Source organism: Anolis sagrei, chromosome 9 (assembly GCF_037176765.1).
Source record: "Anolis sagrei isolate rAnoSag1 chromosome 9, rAnoSag1.mat, whole genome shotgun sequence".
Taxonomy (NCBI): Eukaryota; Metazoa; Chordata; class Lepidosauria; order Squamata; family Dactyloidae; genus Anolis; species Anolis sagrei.
In genome coordinates, this window is record NC_090029.1 from 19,686,168 (window position 1) to 19,703,694 (window position 17,527).

At 40.9% G+C, this 17,527-nt stretch overlaps 1 protein-coding gene across 9 annotated transcripts in view; it reads right to left on the reverse strand.

The window, feature by feature from the left end:
- Positions 1-17,527, reverse strand: part of MYO9A (myosin IXA) — a 139,062-nt gene that overhangs the window by 17,518 nt on the left and 104,017 nt on the right. For all 9 annotated transcript variants that reach the window (XM_060755576.2, XM_060755579.2, XM_060755580.2 and 6 more), the window contains 6 exons: positions 15,813-15,860; positions 14,490-14,601; positions 10,855-10,916; positions 6,581-6,773; positions 4,901-5,029; positions 1,843-1,948 (listed from right to left, as the gene is read on the reverse strand). In XM_060755576.2, coding sequence (XP_060611559.2) covers positions 1,843-1,948; positions 4,901-5,029; positions 6,581-6,773; positions 10,855-10,916; positions 14,490-14,601; positions 15,813-15,860 — 650 coding nt within the window. The remainder of the gene's footprint in view (positions 1-1,842; positions 1,949-4,900; positions 5,030-6,580; positions 6,774-10,854; positions 10,917-14,489; positions 14,602-15,812; positions 15,861-17,527) is intronic.

A 17,527-nucleotide genomic window follows, 5' to 3' on the forward strand; every position in this document is an offset into this window, starting at 1 on the left:
ATCAACTCTTCTCCCTTCTATGTTAAATTGACTCTATGTCTATCTATATATGTTGTGTGTCTAACTAGAATTGATGTTTGCCATGTATATGTGCATTGTAATCCACCCTGAGTCCCTGTGGGGTGAGAAGGGCAGAATAGAAATACTGTAAATAAATAAATAAACATGACAGTTTTATTATACAGCCAGCAACCCATAACCATTATCTCTCTCTCTCTCTCTCTCTCTCTCATTCTATATATATATATATATATATATATATATATATATAAATGTTCTGTGCGTAATGAGTACCTTAAAAACAAAAGAACCAATGAATGAAATCACACCAAGATTGGCAACAAAACGTCTCACATCACAAGGAGTGACCATCACTCAAAAATTATGATTTTGTCATTTGGGAGTTGTAGTTGCTGGGATTTAAAGTTCGCCTACAATCACAGAGCATTCTGAACTCCACCAACAATGGAACTGAGCCAAACTTGGCACCCAGGACTCCCCTGAGCAACAGAAAACACTAGAAGGGTTTGGTGGGCATTGACCTTGAGTTTTGGAGTTGTAGTTCATCTACATCTAGATAACACTGTGGACTCAAACAATGATGGATCTGGACCAAACTTGGCACGAATACTCAATATGCCCAAATATAAACACAGATGGAGTTTGGGGAAAATAGACCTTGGAAGTTGTAGTTACTGGGATTTATAGTTCACCTACAATCAAGGAGCATTCTAAACTCCACCAATGACAGAATTGGGGCAAACTTCCCACACAGAACCCCCATGACCAACAGAAAATACTGTGTTTTCAGATGGTCTTTGGCGACCCTTCTGACACCCCCTTGCACCCCCACCCCGGGGTCCCAAACCCCAGGCTAAGAAATACTGCCTTGAGGCCATCCAGTCCAACTCCCTTCACCAGGGCAAGAAAACATAATCAAAGCCCTCCTGACAAAGGGCCATCCAGCCAATCACACATGCACATATATGTATATGGCAGATGCAGTATCAAAGATTTGAAAGGGGCCCCTAAAGAAGGACAATGATATGTTGCATGTTCCAGAATAGAGAAACCAGACACTCTCTACATCAACACTGGCAAAGAAACAGCAAGAAATACTGTTTACCCACAAGCATAAAGAAATTCCATATATTAGAAACCAACACTTTCTCATTACTTTATTTTCCAGATCACCAGACTGGGCCACAGCAACGCCTGGCAGGGGACGGCTAGTTAACTTATAAGAAATACAAGACAGAATTTTACAATTGAAATGTGAAGCAAAAACAATACTCTAAGCACCTTTCTGATTTTTTAAAGTATTTCCATATCCATGATCCCACATGGCATGAGTGCATTCGTGCATTCCGTCATGAGTTAAGCAGCAATCCACTTGCATGTGCAATGTACCAAAATCCTTAGTTTTTTGCTCATCCTGAAGCATTGACTGCAGCACTATGCAAACAAAAGCCACCTATATCCCTTTAAACTTGTTTATTATGCAGTATCTAATGAATGTGGATAACTCCTTCTACCATGCTGCACTGGATACCTCTGCCAAGATGACAGATATCTTATAAACACTAGCCATTGCTACTGTGCTTGTCAAGCATTTCCAGACATTCTGCAAATTTACATTCTGCAAATTTTGCACATGAGAACAGTCATAGCAAAAGTAAAAGAGTAGTTATAACTTACTGTGAGTGATCATTCCAGATGGCAGGAGGAGCAATCTACCCACTCATGAGTTAAAACAGTATTGATGATAGGGAACATATACACAGTTTATATGACATCCATTAAAGAAAGGAATTAATATCCTATTTGCTTCAATACTAGTACCTGACAAGGTGAAAGATCAGCCTTTCCAAGGTATGAAGATGAGTGCGAGAAAGCTGATCAATGACAGAGTATACTCCACGGATGGCTTCCTTCCTCTCCTGCAAGCCTGTAAAAGAACATCGATTTCATTCAATGGAATTATAGTTGATTTAAGGTGTTTACTGGATTAAGCAGCATCAAGCAAAGCGTCAAATAAGGGTGCATTTTGGCTCCACTATTATTCAATGCCATGCTGGAACACCTATACAACTTGGACTTCTACCCTCCAAAATTAGAAGGAAGGCATCTATCCACCGTACTTTATGCAGATGACACAGTTCTTTCTGGAACTTAAGTTGGACTGAAAAGAGCCCTGAGAGTATTAACAAATTACTGCCAGGCAGAACAGCTACATATCAATTTTCAAAAAACCAAAATTATGATGTTTGTTAAACGACTCAAGAAGTACAACTGGAGAATAGATGTAAAAAAAAAATTGAGCAGGTGTCAAATTTTAAATACCTGGGAGTAATCCTCCATTGCACTAACATGCAGAGTCCCTCAAGACGGGTGGAGGCCAATTTATACCGATGGCACCTAAACTTTTCAAAGCTAAACCAATTGCACAAATGCTGTATGGAGCCCAGCCTGGCCCCTTTTCAAATTATGGCCCACTACAGCTTGTTCAATCAAAATTCCTAAGAGCAGCTTTACAGGCTCCCAGATATGTCTCTAATGCCACCCTGCGATTGGAGACAGGCTTTGTGAAAATGGAGGCGAGAATATGGACAGCCATTCTCAACTACTGGCTACACTTATCCTCCCCATGTGGTCTTGCCCCGCTAACCATGAGGGGCGACCCAGTCCACATGGACTAAAACAGTAAAGATTGCAACACTAGGTTTCTCCCAAGGACAATTGCTAAGCGTGAGATGGGACCAAGCCAAAGATTTCATTAAGCAACGGATCCTGGACATAGAGTGCCAATCGGACCTTGTGTCAGGAGTCAATTTCTGAGGGCATGAAGACATCACAAATCCCCTCCGTGACATCCTGACTGAATCATCCTGGCTGCCTCAATTCTCTCTCTGACATTTTGAAGCCAGCAGAGGGCGCTGGAAACCTTGTATTGGAACTTGTGAAGCAACCAGCTCTAATAAGGAAACTGAGAAGCGGAGGGAGTTGGGCAGGAAAGGGGTATAAAAGGAAGTGGTGGTGGGAAAAAGTCAGTAGTGTCTTTCTTTGCTGCAGAGATACAAGCAATATATCCATTTCAAAGCAAAACCAGCTTGTGAGTGGTCATTTAATATTGCTATATAGATCCTACAGACTTACACCTTGTTATGGAAGCCAATAGATACCTCCCTGCCCCCATGGCATACTTATCAGATCTGGACCAAAGGGCTTTTACCCTGGCAAGATACCATGCCCTCCCATCAGCTGTATTGGAGGGGAGGGATCAGAAAAACCCCTTCAAGGAAAGACTATGCCTCTGTGAGTCCGGACTCAGAGAAACAACTGAACATGTACTTCTTCAATGCATGTTCTACAGAGACCTTAGGAGTAATCTCATTACACCATGGGCACAGCGAAAAATATTATTCTGCCATGCTGCTTTTGGATTCTAGCACTAGAATAACTTACAGTGTTGCTAAGTTTTGTGCTGCAGCACTTAAAATTAGATGGATGATGATTGATCCGGTTGGGAATGTAGTTAGAACAAAATGTTACAGTTGAAATACAGCTGGACTTGTAATGTGCTCCTCCCATCCCCTTTAGTGCCCCCCCCCCAGTGCTTTGACACCTCCTATCAGTCTCTGTGCCCTCCCCCACAGGTTCCATACCTGTTAACAATAACCTGTGTTTTAAATTGTGATTTTAAACTGTTTTGCAATCTGTTTTTTAATAACTGCCTCACTGGAGAGCTGTGTTTCTCCTTCCCAGAGCGCTTGTGCCCTTCTCAGTGACCATAATAAAGTTTTGTATTGTACTGGCTAAAGCAAATCCTTCTTAAATGAGCATTTTGTTCATTTATTTATTTATTTACTACATTTATATACCGCCCCTCTCAGCCCACAGGCGACTCAGAGCGGTTTACAGTCAATATCAAAGACATAAAATACAATCTAAAAACAATCAATTTAAATATAAAACCAAGTAAAACAATCAATATCAATAAAAACATATATCAATTTGAGGAAATGAGGAAGTAACACACACCCCACATCTCTACACCTACCACTTTTATTTTGCTCACTGAACAAAACTGCGAAATTCAATTTACGGTTCAAGTACATTCTAGGTCCCACCAGCCTCACAACTGCGTCTGGTGGGGACGAGGGACAGGGCCTTCCCGGTGGTGGCCCCTCGGCTCTGGAACTCTCTTCCACTGGAGATCAGAACTGCCCCTTCTATCCTGACATTTAGAAAACAGGTGAAAACTTGGTTCTGGAAACTGGCATTTGACGAGTGAGTCATTATCCTGCGATAAGGAAGGATGATGATGAACAACGATTTTATTGTGACGACTGACCATTGTAATTATATGATTGTATTTTGCTATTTTAATGTTTTAGTGTAATATGGAATATGATGTTTTTAATTATTGTTTGTGATAGTGTTGTTGGAAACAACAATATCACCTGAGTCCCTCGATGGAGGTGAGAAGATAGGTATACAAAATCTTTAAATAAATAAATAAATAGGATGGCCATTCTTTTTTATGCAATGCTAACACTAATACACAAACAAAACTTACTTAAGGCAATCATTTATACATATATGGTTTTAACTCAATCAATCAATCAATCAATCAATCAATCAATTATTTATTAAGGTCTATGACCAGCACAACATAGAATGGGGCACAGGTGCCCAAGGGAAGGGAATTGCAGTTTGAACTGAAATGTGGGTCTTTATTGATTGTTGTTGTTTCATGGTTTTACCTATTTTGCTTTCCTGATTGAAGGATTTTAATGTTTGTATTCTGTTTGTAAGCCGCCCTGAGTCCATGTTGCAGAGAAAGGTGAGATAGGAATACCCTAAATAAATAAATAAATAAAAGATGGCACTTCCTTACCCATTGCTCGCAGAAATTCATCATAAAGTTCAAATGTCATGAGAGGATTAGGAAGATCCCGTAGCCACTGCTTGAACACACTGGCAATGACATGGATGTTGTAGTCATCAAGGTTTATGCTCTCAATATCTAATAGAACAAATGGGAGGAAAAAAAACACAGTAGAAGAAAAGGTTAACAAAAATACTCCATTTCAGAATGCAGTAAGAGACAAACCAACACCAGTATGACCACAAATAGATAATATAAATGAGTATCCTAAGACTGGGCTGATATGGAGACATTTATTTTTATTTTATTTTATTTTATTTTATTTACGACATTTATATGCCGCCCTTCTCACCCCGAAGGGGACTCAGAGTGGCTTACAAGGTATATATTACATACAATATATTATATTATTAGCATAGTACAATATCAGCATTAAACATTGCTATATTGCACCATACCACTATATCATAATATTATTAGTAATATTACATGTAATATAAATATATAATTATAATATCATATTATTATTATATTGCATTTCATTATAATACTATAAATATTATCTGTATATACAATATATTATATTATATTATTAGAATAGCACAGGAGACAAGAGGGAACTGTCCCCTGGACTCCCCTTTCCCTCTCTACATGACACATATATTAACTACAATGATACATGGTCAGCACTGCTAATAATTCCACACTCTCGTTACATCTAGGATAGACTACTGCAACACACTCTACGTGGAGTTGCCTTTGAAGACTGCTCGGAAGCTTCAAATAGTCCAACGAGAGGCAGCCAGGTTATCTGCGGACTGGATAAGTGTCCCAGCGGGCCATAGTTTGAGGACCCCTGGTTTAGACCCTTGTCATGGAATGGCCTAGTAATTACATTATTACTGCACTCCTCCAGGATCCTCCACAGCAGCATTTCTCAACCTGGGGATCTGGACCCCTGGTGGGGGGGGGGGGATCACGAGGGGGTGCCAGAGGGGTCACCAAAGACCATCAGAAAACACAGTATTTTCTGTTGGTTATGGGGGTTCTGTGTGTGGGACGTTCGGCCCAATTCTATCATTGATGGGGTTCAGAATGCTCTTTGATTGTAGGTGAACTATAAATCCCAGCAACTACAACTCCCAAATGTCAAGGTCTATTTTCCTTCAAACTCCACCAGTGTTCACATTTAGGCATATTGAGTATCCGTGTCAAATTTGGTCCAGGTCCATCATTGTTTGAGTCCACAGTGCTCTCTGGATGTAGGTAAACTACAATTCCAAAACTCAAGGTCAATGCTCAGTATTTTCTCTTGGTCATGGGAGTTCTGTGTGCCAAGTTTGGTTCAATCCCAACGTTGGTGGAGTTCAGAATGCTCTTTAATTGTAGGTGAATTATAAATCCCAGCAACTACAACTCCCAAATGACAATATCAATCCCCACCCCCACCCCACCAGTATTCAAATTTGGGCATATCAGGTATTTGTGCCAAATTTGGTACAGTGAATGAAAACACATCCTGCATATCAGATATTTACATTACGATTCATAAGAGTAGCAAAATTATATAAAGTAGCAACAAAAATAATGTTATGGTTGGGGGTCACCACAACATGAGGAACTGTATTGAGGGGTCGCAGCATGAGGAAGGTTGGGAGACACTGCTCCATAGCCTTCAGGGTTCCTTACCTGTATCAAGTCCCTGCCGCAGCTCTTTAATCTTATTGGTTGATCCAGATTTCCGGTAGATGCCCTCTGTGTAGAGTGCGTGCATTTCTATATAATTGGTGAGCTTTTCAAAGAGTACTGGCACTGTCCGTTCTTCGCTGGTCAGACGGGAGAGTTCAACTCCAAATTGCCGTGAAGACAGCTCAGGATCGTACTAGAAGGACAGAGATTTAATTGAGCCATATTCCGAGGGGCTTCCTCAAAGTTATGCTGGCTACAGCTCAGTTAATCTAGGAATGCTTCCAAACTCATTCTGGTAACAGATGCAAAGACAAGGTAGGGAAGAACGTTACTTTATAATAACAGCCTGACTTCTCGCAACATACCAGGCCAACATGAGGCAGTGGAAATATCTGTGTGTGTGTGAATCGTATCTATCTATATCTGTGGCTGGATGGCTTTGTCCGGAGGGCTTTGATTACATTTTCTTGCCCTGGTGAAGGGAATTGGACTGGATGGCCTTTAGTGTTTTCTGTTCGTCATGGGGGTTCTGTGTGGGAAGTGTGCCCCAATTCTGTCGTTGGTGGAGTTCAGAATGCTCTTTGATTGTAGGTGAACTATAAATCCCAGTAACTACAACTCCCAAATGTCAAGGTCTATTTCCCCCAAACTCCATCTGTGTTCATATTTGGGCATATCGAATATTTGTGCCAAGTTTAGGCCAGATCCATCATTATTTGAGTCCATAGTGCTCTCTGGATGTAGGTGAACTACAACTCCCAACCTCAAGGTCAATGCCCACCAAACCCTTCAAGTGTTTTCTGTTGGACATGGGAGTCCTGTGTGCCACATTTGGTTCAATGCCATAACTGGTGGAGTTTAGAATGCTCTTTGATTGTAGGTGAACTATAAATCCCAACAACTACAACTCTCAAATGTCAAAATCAAAAATTTTTGAGTGAAGAACATACTTTGGATTTTTAGGTGTATGCTGTCCAAATTTGGTGTCAATTGGCTCACTGGTTTTTGAGTTCTGTTAATCCCACAAACAAACATTACATTTTTATTTATATAGACTAGCTGTCCCCTGCCACGCATTGCTGTGGCCCAGTCTGTGTATATATGTTTTGTGTGTTTGCCTTATGTGTATGTGTGTGTGTGTTATACACATATGTGCTATGTATATATGTGTGTATATATATTTGTGTATATGTGTATATATGTGTTTTTGCATATATGTGTCATTTTGTGCATGTTTTGTAATGTATTTTTTGTTTTTTGGCTATTTAAGTCTCTTCCACTGTGTTTTTCAGTGTTTTTATGAGTGATGGTCACTTATTGGCCTGAGAGGTGTCTTGTGTCCAAATTTGGTGTCAATTTGTCCAGTGGTTTTTGAGTTCTGTTAATCCCACAAATGAACATTACATTTTTATTTATATAGATATACATCCTATTTCTTCCAATAAGGGACCCAACACAGTTTGGAAAATCACAAATGCATTCACACCACTGTGCTGGTAGCTGGGGGCATTCAACTCAAGAGCTAAAACAGGATTGCAGTCACACATAAAAAATGGCTCTGGACAAGTGCCTTTGACCAAAGTGCCTAACTCAGCTCTTCTCTCCAGCATTTATGGCTTGTTCAAGATTCTTTATTTATGGCTTCAGCTTTGTCCATGGCTCTGTAATAGCAGGGACTCTCGGTGCGTGGCGAAATGAAGCATTTGCACCATAAGCATATTATATAACTAGGCAGTCCCAGAGCAAGAGAATGAACGTGGGAGTCTTTGGATAGTTTTTTCAGACAGAGGCACTTTCAGACAGAGGCACAGAGCTCAACAATTAGGTCATCTTTCCATCTGCACAAGAGTTCTGGGGGAAAGAGAATCCACAGAGGTTCAAAACATGTTTGGAAAAATGTGCAAAGTGTCATCATCCAAGGAATGAATGAGAAAGGTGGCATGACAACAGGGGCTCCAAGGACCTGGGTTTTCTCATTTAGCACTGATATTAAGTACATAAATGTAGAAGGAAAGAGATAGGGAAGTTAATTTACACTGGGAACAAGAATTTTCATGCAAGAATAAACCAGAAAAAAAAGGGAAAACAACCGTTACCAACCCTTCTATTCAGCAAACAGGCTATGCGAGAACAAAGTTACCTATATTTTAGTCTTGTAGGATCTCTCCATTATAGTATTTAATCACTTCTCACTACCTGGGAAGGAAGGAATCCCACTGGAGCATTGCAGCGCACCCAAATACCTGGGAGTGACCCTGGACCGTGCTCTGACCTACAAGAAGCACTGCCTGAATATCAAGCAAAAGGTGGCCACTAGAAACAATATCATACAAAAGCTGACTGGCACAACCTGGGGATCACAACCAGACACAGTGAAGACATCTGCCCTTGCGCTATGCTACTCTGCTGCTGAGTACGCATGCCCAGTGTGGAATACATCTCACCACGCTAAAACAGTGGATGTGGCTCTTAATGAGACATGCCGCATTATCACGGGGTGCCTGCGCCCTACACCACTGGAGAAATGACACAGTCTAGCCGGTATTGCACCACCTGACATCCGCCAGGAAGTAGCAGCCAACAGTGAAAGGACCAAGGCAGTGACATCTCCAGTCCACCCCATTTGGATATCAGCCAGCACGTCAACGACTTAAATCAAGAAATCGTTTTCTAAGATCTACAGAGACACTTGCTGGAACACCTCAGCAAGTGAGAGTCCAAAAGTGGCAGGCTGAAACCCAGAACCTCAATCTGTGGGTGATACCAAATGAGAGACTCCCCCCTGGGCACACAGAAGACTGGGCAACTTGGAAGGCACTGAACAGACTGCACTCTGGCACCACGAGATGCAGAGCCAACCTTAAGAAATGGGGCCACAAAGTGGAATCCACGACATGCGAGTGTGGAGAAGAGCAAACCACTGATCACCTACTGCAATGCAACCTGAGCCCTGCCACATGCACAATGGAGGACCTCCTTGCAGCAACACCAGAGGCACTCCAAGTGGCCAGACCCTGCTCAAAGACATTTAATAGAATACCAAGCTTCCAAACTTTGTGTTTTGTCTGTGTGTCTGTCTGTTTGTTTGTTTTGTTAAAAATATAATACAAATGTCGGTTGCGCCTGACACGATAAATAAATAACTTCCCACTACAAGTCATAGAATCATAGAACCATAGAGTTGGACAAGACCTTGTGGGCCATCCAGTCCAACCCCCTCCCAAGAAGCAGGAAAATCAGATTCAAAGCACCCCCGACAGATGGCCATCCAGTCTCTGCTTAAAAGCTTCCAAAGAAGGAGCCTCTACCACACTCCAGGGCAGAGAGAGAGAATTCCACTGCTGAACAGCTCTCACACTCAGGAAATTCTTTCTCATGTTCAGGTGGAATCTCCTTTCCTGTAGTGTGAAGCCACTGTTCCGTGTCCTAGTCTCCAGTGCAGCTTGCAAACTTTGTGGAATTGGACAATGCTTGAGAATAATGAGGCGCTGATGATGTTGCTTTTATTGCTTTTGTGATGTCTTAAAACGTTTAATGTTTTTTATCTATTATGTTTTATGTATACTGATTTGTTGGAAACCACCTTGAGTCGCCAATTGGCTGAGAAAGGCGGTATACAAATACAGTAAATAAATAAATAAATAAATCAACAATATCCTAATAAAATATGGCCTATTGCCTTTAAATAAATCCAGTTTATTCACAACATAACACATGCATTGTCAAAGAGGAAAAGCCAGGCAGTCAGAGGAAATAGAAGATGGAATGGCTTCAAAGAAAATACATCTAAATGTATTTTCAGTCCAGTGAGGGGTTTTTTTTTCTGTTAGTTTCACAGGGAAATGGTTTTTCCATACCTGCCCTACAAAAAAACTTACACCCTGAGAATGCTGGTCAAGCCTTGGTCCACGTTATATCCTAATACACTACCCAGAGCCAAATCAGCTACTGAGTAAACCAAAAACAGGAGAAAATGAAAAGATAAAGAGTTTAGCAGTCAGTAAGCGCAATCCTTTTTCCTTGTTTTTCATCTTTTCTTCCTAACTATCTCCGTGTTACGCCTACGCTGTCAGGATACCATTTAGAAGCACCGGGAAAAGGTTAACAGCTTTCTGCACATGATAAGACATGCTGAAAACAGGACCTAAGTCAGAGGAGAACTGGAGATAGAGAGTTTGGATCTTTTGAGAAGACAGTTTCTCAAAATCATGTAGAGAAAATTGCATGTGGGAAGATTATCAACAGTTAGTGGCTAATAGATGAAGAAACCATACCTTTTTGGAACATTTTGTCGTGGTCTTGAGACAGCACTTTCGGTGGCAGGCATATTTGCATACTGAAAAAAGTGGAAAACATTTAGTGTTTAATGTATTGTTGAAGGCTTTCAAGTTGTGAGTTTTCCAGGCTGTATGGCTATTTTCCAGAAGCATTCTCTTCTGACATTTCGGGGTTTATTTATCTGTGGAGTGTCCAGGGTGGGAGAAAGAACTCTTGTCTGTTGGAGGTAGGTGTGAATGCTGCAATTGGCCACCTAGATTAGCATTTAATGGCCTATACGGTTCTAGCCCAGCTTACTTGTCCTAACGCATCCACCCCTACGTCCCACCTCATAATCGAAGATCATCCAGGGAGGCCCTGCTCTCGCTCCCGTCAACTGCACAGATGCGCCTGGCAGGGACGAGAGACAGGGCCTTCTCGGCTGTGGCCCCCCGCCTATGGAACACACTCCCAAATGAGGTAAGATCCGCTCCCTCCTTCCTGGCTTTTAGAAAAAAATTTAAATCATGGTTTTGGGACCAGGCCTTCGGGCAGTAGAAGCAAATGTATGCAGCATTTCGGAAAGACAATGACTGGAACGGCGATTCGATGGACGAGACTGTTTTATTGTTTTAATGATTGTTTTATTGCTTATGGGTGTATTTTTTTAATTTGATTTATGTCTAATTGTAGTGTATAATTGTAATTGTTTGTACTGGCGTTGAATTTTTGCCATTATGTGTAAACCGCTTTGAGTCCCCCTCGGGGTGAGAAAAGCGGTATACAAATACTGTAAATGAATAGATAAAATAAACAGCAGTCTGGCTCCTCACTGCCTGGGGGGAATCCTTTGTTGGGAGGTGATTAGCCCAACTTACCTGTCTGAACGCATCTCCCCTTATGACCCTATTAGGACTTTAAAATTGTATAGGGAGGCCCTGCTCTTGATCCCGCTTGCGACACAAATATGTTTGGTGGGACGAGAGACAGGTCCTTCTCAATGGTGGCCCTTCGGCTATGGAACGCCCTTCCTAGGACATTAGATCGGCCCCCTCCCTCTTAACATTCCGGAAAAGAGTCAAGACCTGGCTGTTAGAGCAAGCATTTGAAAATGCAATTTAAAAGACATAGGAACTTGGAACGACTGGACAATGAGATGGATAATGTTTTTTTTGTTTTAATGTTTTATTACTTTTGTTTGGTTAATGTTTTAAATGTTTTATGATGTTCTTGGGCATCGAATCGTTGCCTCTGTAAACTGCCCTGAGTCGCCTGAGGGCTGAGAAGGGCGATATACAAGTAGAGTAAATAAATAGTAAATAAATAGCTGGCCATGATTGTTTCTTGTCTGGAATTCCCCTGTATTTGAGTCCTAGTCTCTAGGGCAGCAGAAAATCAGTTGTTCTTTATTTATTGTTATAATTTTAGAGGTTTTTTGTGTTTCACACACTCAAACATTGCAAGGATCTTACCTCCCACGCCTCTTATCTACTAGCATTACAAGATAAACCAAGAATTAAAAACCCAAAATAGTTCAATTTTATGCTGTTCTACCATTTGCTACTCCCTGCTAGCAAACGACTGAGGAATCACCTTCACTTTTAACTCATTCAAGTCATTCATCTGGGTGCAAAGGAGTGAAACCAGAGTAAAGCAGAAGAATCCACATGACTTGGAGAGAATTAGAAGCACAGACTGAAATTATGCAGTAAAGATGTGGCTCATTTTTCCAAAAAAGCTTCTTTCTTGACAGTTTTCCAGGCTGTAACTTCTAGCCATTGAAAAGGGAAGCAATGGAAGGCTCCATTCAGAAATGGTTATTTTTATATTCTGTGTATCACTTGAAGCCAGTCTGAATGAACAAACTATAGTTTGGTTCAGAGTTTCTCAAGCAGGATTCCACAAAACCTTGCAGTTTGATGAGAGGTCTCTAGGAGTTCTTTTTGTTTTTGTTCGTGTTAGGAGTGACTTGAGAAACTGCAACTTGAGAAGAGTTAATTTTAGTTTAAGTTATAATTCGTATTTATATGTTGGGTTGTATACATTTGTTAGTATGAATGTATTGTTATTGTATTCGGGCATTGAATGTTTGCCTTTTATGTTTGGAATCCGCCCTGAGTCCCTTTGGGGAGATAGAGCGGAATATAAATAAAGTTGTATTATTATTATTATTATTATTATTATTATTACTATTACTATTATTATTATTAGAAACACAGCAAGATGAGTCCACAGCAGACAAGATCACTCTGCTGGCTGTTGTATTGGATCACACATCGGACACTTCCAAGTGTCTAGGACTGTGTGATGTTATTATTATTATTATTATTATTATTATTTGAAACACAACAAGATGATCCACAGCAAACAAGATCACTCTGCTGGCTGTTGTATTGGATCACACGTTGGACCCTTCCTAAGTGTCTAGAACTGTGTGATGTTGTTGTTGTTATTATTATTATTATTATTATTATTATTATTATTATTATTATTTGATACAAAACAAGATGAGTCCACAGCAAATAAGGTCACTATGCTGGCTGTTGTATTGGATAACACGTCGGACACTTCCCAAGTGTCTAGGACTGTGTGATGTATTATTATTATTATTATTATTATTATTATTATTATTATTATTATAAACACAACAAGATGAGTCCACAGCAAATGAGATCACTCTGCTGGCTGTTGCATTGGATCACACGTTGGACCCTTCCCAAGTGTCTAGGACTGTGTGGTGTTTATTATTATTATTATTATTATTATTATTATTATTATTATTATTATAAACACAGCAAGATGAGTCCACAGCAGACAAGATCACTCTGCTGGCTGTTGTATTGGATCACACGTCGGACACTTCCCAAGTGTCTAGGACTGTGTGATGTATCGGCGAATAATGCGTGCAGATCCCAGTAAGGTGGCCTTTTGCAGCTGATAAATGGTAATTTTGTCAGCGCCGATTGTGTTTAAGTACAGGTCAAGGTCTTTAGGCACTGCACCCAGTGTGCCGATCACCACTGGGACCCCCTTGACTGGCTTGTGCCAGTCTTTGCAGTTTGATCTTTAAATCCTCATATCGTGTCAGCTTTTCCAGTGATTTCTCTTCAATCCTGCTGTCGCCTGGGATTGCAACATCAACAATCCATACTTTGTTTTTTAAATAATAATAATAATAATAATAATAATAATAATAATAATTATTATTATTATTATTATTGTGTGAGAGAATTGGCAGTCTGCAAGGATGTTACCCAGGGGACACCCGGATGTTTTACCAGCCTGTAGGAGGATTCTCCTACATGGAGAAGCTGTAGCTGGCAGAGGGGAACTCACCCCGCTCCCCAGATTCGAATCATTGACCTTTTGGTCAGCGGTCCTGCTGGCACAAGGGTTTAACCCACTGTTGCACTAGGGGCTCCCATGGACTCAATGAGACATTGTAATTGGGGAAAAAAAGCAACACAATATTTTTGAGCAGTAGATACAGTACATTTTATGTGAGAGTTCCCTGAGACCTGAAAAAGTATTCCAGGGATTCTCCAGGGGAAAATAGATTGGGAAATGCTGTTCTAGTAAACAACTTTTTAAAAAAGCAGATGAAAGAGGGTGCAGGTTGGAAGGGGCAATAAAAGGAGCATTTTCGACTTACATTTGCAAACAGAGGCTCTATCCATTATCCAAATCAAGGAGGAACAGAATTCACAGTATGTGGGTATGCTGTACTGAGTGGCCTTAAAAATGTGACCGTTATGTTCTTCTACCTGTCAAAAAGGAAAAAAATAGACTTTCAGTGATATCCCAAACCATATCTGATCAGAGTGATTACTCATCTACTAAACTATTATAATAAGGCATTTCAGACACTTGCTAATGTATGGTTTAGGTGGAATGCCAAAAGTGAATTTTTAATCATGTCAACTCACTCAGAATGTTGGCGATCAATATTTTGTAATGATGAACCATTTAAGAATATATAAAATGCCCTTCTCAATAATGAGGCACCCAACTCATCAGCACCTAAGCAGAAAATTCCAGGACCTCCACTGAGACTCACAGGACATATGTTTATATCAGAACCCAAGGATTTATGTCCTCTGCCTTTATATTTAAAAAGGTGGTTGCTGCCACCATCGGAAATGTGGTTGGCGAATAATGCGTGCAGATCCCAGAAAGGTGGCCTTCTGCAGCTGGCAGATGGCAATTTTGTCAGCGCAGATTGTGTTTAAGTGCAGGCCAAGGTCTTTAGGCACTGCACCAAGTGTGCCGATCACCACTGGGACAACCTTGACTGGCTTGTGCCAGAGTCTTTGCAGTTCGATCTTTAAATCCTCATATCGTGTCAGCTTTTCCAGTTGTTTCTCTGCAATCCTGTTGTCACCTGGGATATTATTATTATTATTATTATTATTATTATTATGCAACTACGTGTGTTGCCTTTTTGTATTTTGTATACTTCTTAGCTGGGTTGAAGAATCCCAGTGACCATAAACTGAAATGCATGCCACAAATGCTCTGGAAGATTTGTGTTTTTATAATTACCATGTAATCACTAGCGAGCACACACATTTCATATATTATACTATGGTCCCAGCACTGGAGACACTCACTGAACAACAGAATTGTTTGTAACCTGTAGTTCTGTGTTCACTAGATGGCATAAAATTATAGATTCAATGTTTTACTTATTAAATACTATAAAAACGTCTATAATGTTGTGACAACAGGATACAATTTGTAGTTTCAACTTTAGTTGTTTATTAGCAATCTTATGGCTACATTAATTTTAATGGTGCTTGATATTATTACATTGTAACACTAAAAGCCAAAATGATGCAAAAGACATAGAAACAAAACAAAACAAAACAAAAGTTGACACTGTTCGTGTGTTCCATTGGACTAGACCATTCCGTTCCCCTAATAAATATCTCAGTGAGAGTTAGCTTATCATTAGAAGAGGAAAAATTCAACTTACAACATCCGTTTCCTTCTTCCTTCTTTTCTTTCTTTCTGTTTTGGTCATCTAAAAAGAGAAAAGAACAAAATAAGCAATCAATAGTTCTAATTCTTCAGAACTTCCCCCACTACGTTCATTCTGCTTCTGTCTTTCAAAAGGCATATTTAATACCAGGTAGGCATTTACTGTCTCATATCTTACTTAGGTGATCCCTCGTTGGCCGAGTAGGATAGTCTTCCAGGAATAGAGTTCTGGCAGTGGGTCCGTAGGTTGCTGTGGAGACTTTTTCTTGACCTGCACCTTCTTCCGCAGTAAGGGAATTGGTTTCCAGGTGGAAGGCGGTCCCAGTCGGGGTTGGCTTGACGCTCCTTCCTCTTGGCATGTTTCTCTCTTTCACCCTCCATTCGTGCCTCTTCAAATTCTGCAGCACTGCTGGTCACAGCTGACCTCCAGCTGGAGCGCTCAAGGGCCAGGGCTTCCCAGTTCTCAGTGTCTATGCCAGAGATTTTAAGGTTGGCTTTGAGCCCATCTTTAAATCTCTTTTTCTGTCCACCAACATTCCGTTTTCCGTTCTTGAGTTCGGAGTAGAGCAACTGGGAGACGGTGGTCGGGCATCCGGACAACGTGGCTGGTCCAGCGGAGTTGATGGCGGAGGAGCATCGCTTCAATGCTAGTGGTCTTTGCTTCTTCCAGCACGCTGAAGTTTGTCCGCCTGTCTTCCCAAGAGATTTGCACGATTTTCTGGAGACAGCATTGATGGAATCGTTCCAGGAGTTGCATGTGACATTCCAGCACGCTGACGTTTGTCCGCCTGTCTTCCCAAGAGATTTGCAGGATTTTCCGGAGACAGTGCTGATGGAATCGTTCCAGGAGTTGCATGTGATGTTTGTAGACAGTCCACGTTTTGCAGGCATAGAGCAGGGTTGGGAGGACAACAGCTTTATAAACAAACACCTTGGTCTCCCTACGGATGTCCCGGTCCCCAAACACCCTCTGCTTCATTCGGAAAAATGCTGCACTCGCAGAGCTCAGGCAGTGTTGTATTTCAGTGTCGATGTTGACTTTGGTGGAGAGGTGGCTGCCAAGGGAGCGGAAATGATCAACATTTTCTAATGTTACACCATTAAGCTGTATTTCTGGCATTGGAAAGGGATTGGCTAGTGACTGCTGGAACAGCACTTTGGTTTTCTCGATGTTCAATGACAGGCCGAGCTTCTCGTATGCTACTGCGAAGGTGTTTAGAATGGCTTGTAGATCTTCTTCTGAATGTGCACAGACGACATTGTCATCAGCATACTGGAGTTCTATAACAGTTGTTCTATAACTGTCTCATATACTGTTTTCTTCTCCAAGCTGTCATCACTTTGCTCTATTCTCACTTATGGTGACCTAAGGCAAACCTATCACTGTGATTTCCTGGCAGAATTTGTTCAGGGAGAGTTTGCTCTTGCCTTCCTCTGAAGCTGAGAGAGTGTGATTTGCTTAATGTCACCCATGAGATTTCCACAGCCAAACAAGACATTGCATCTCAATCTTCCAGTGTCTCAGTCTAACATGAAGACTTCTACACCATGCTGGCTTCTAGAGGTCTATATACAATACATTAATCAGTATTATGATTTCTGAGGTTATCTCATGCAATACTACAACCTGTCATATCATCTACGAGAAAGACTAATAAAAATATTCAGAATTGCAAGAAAAATAATGTAGGCCAAGCCTTAATGGGCAGT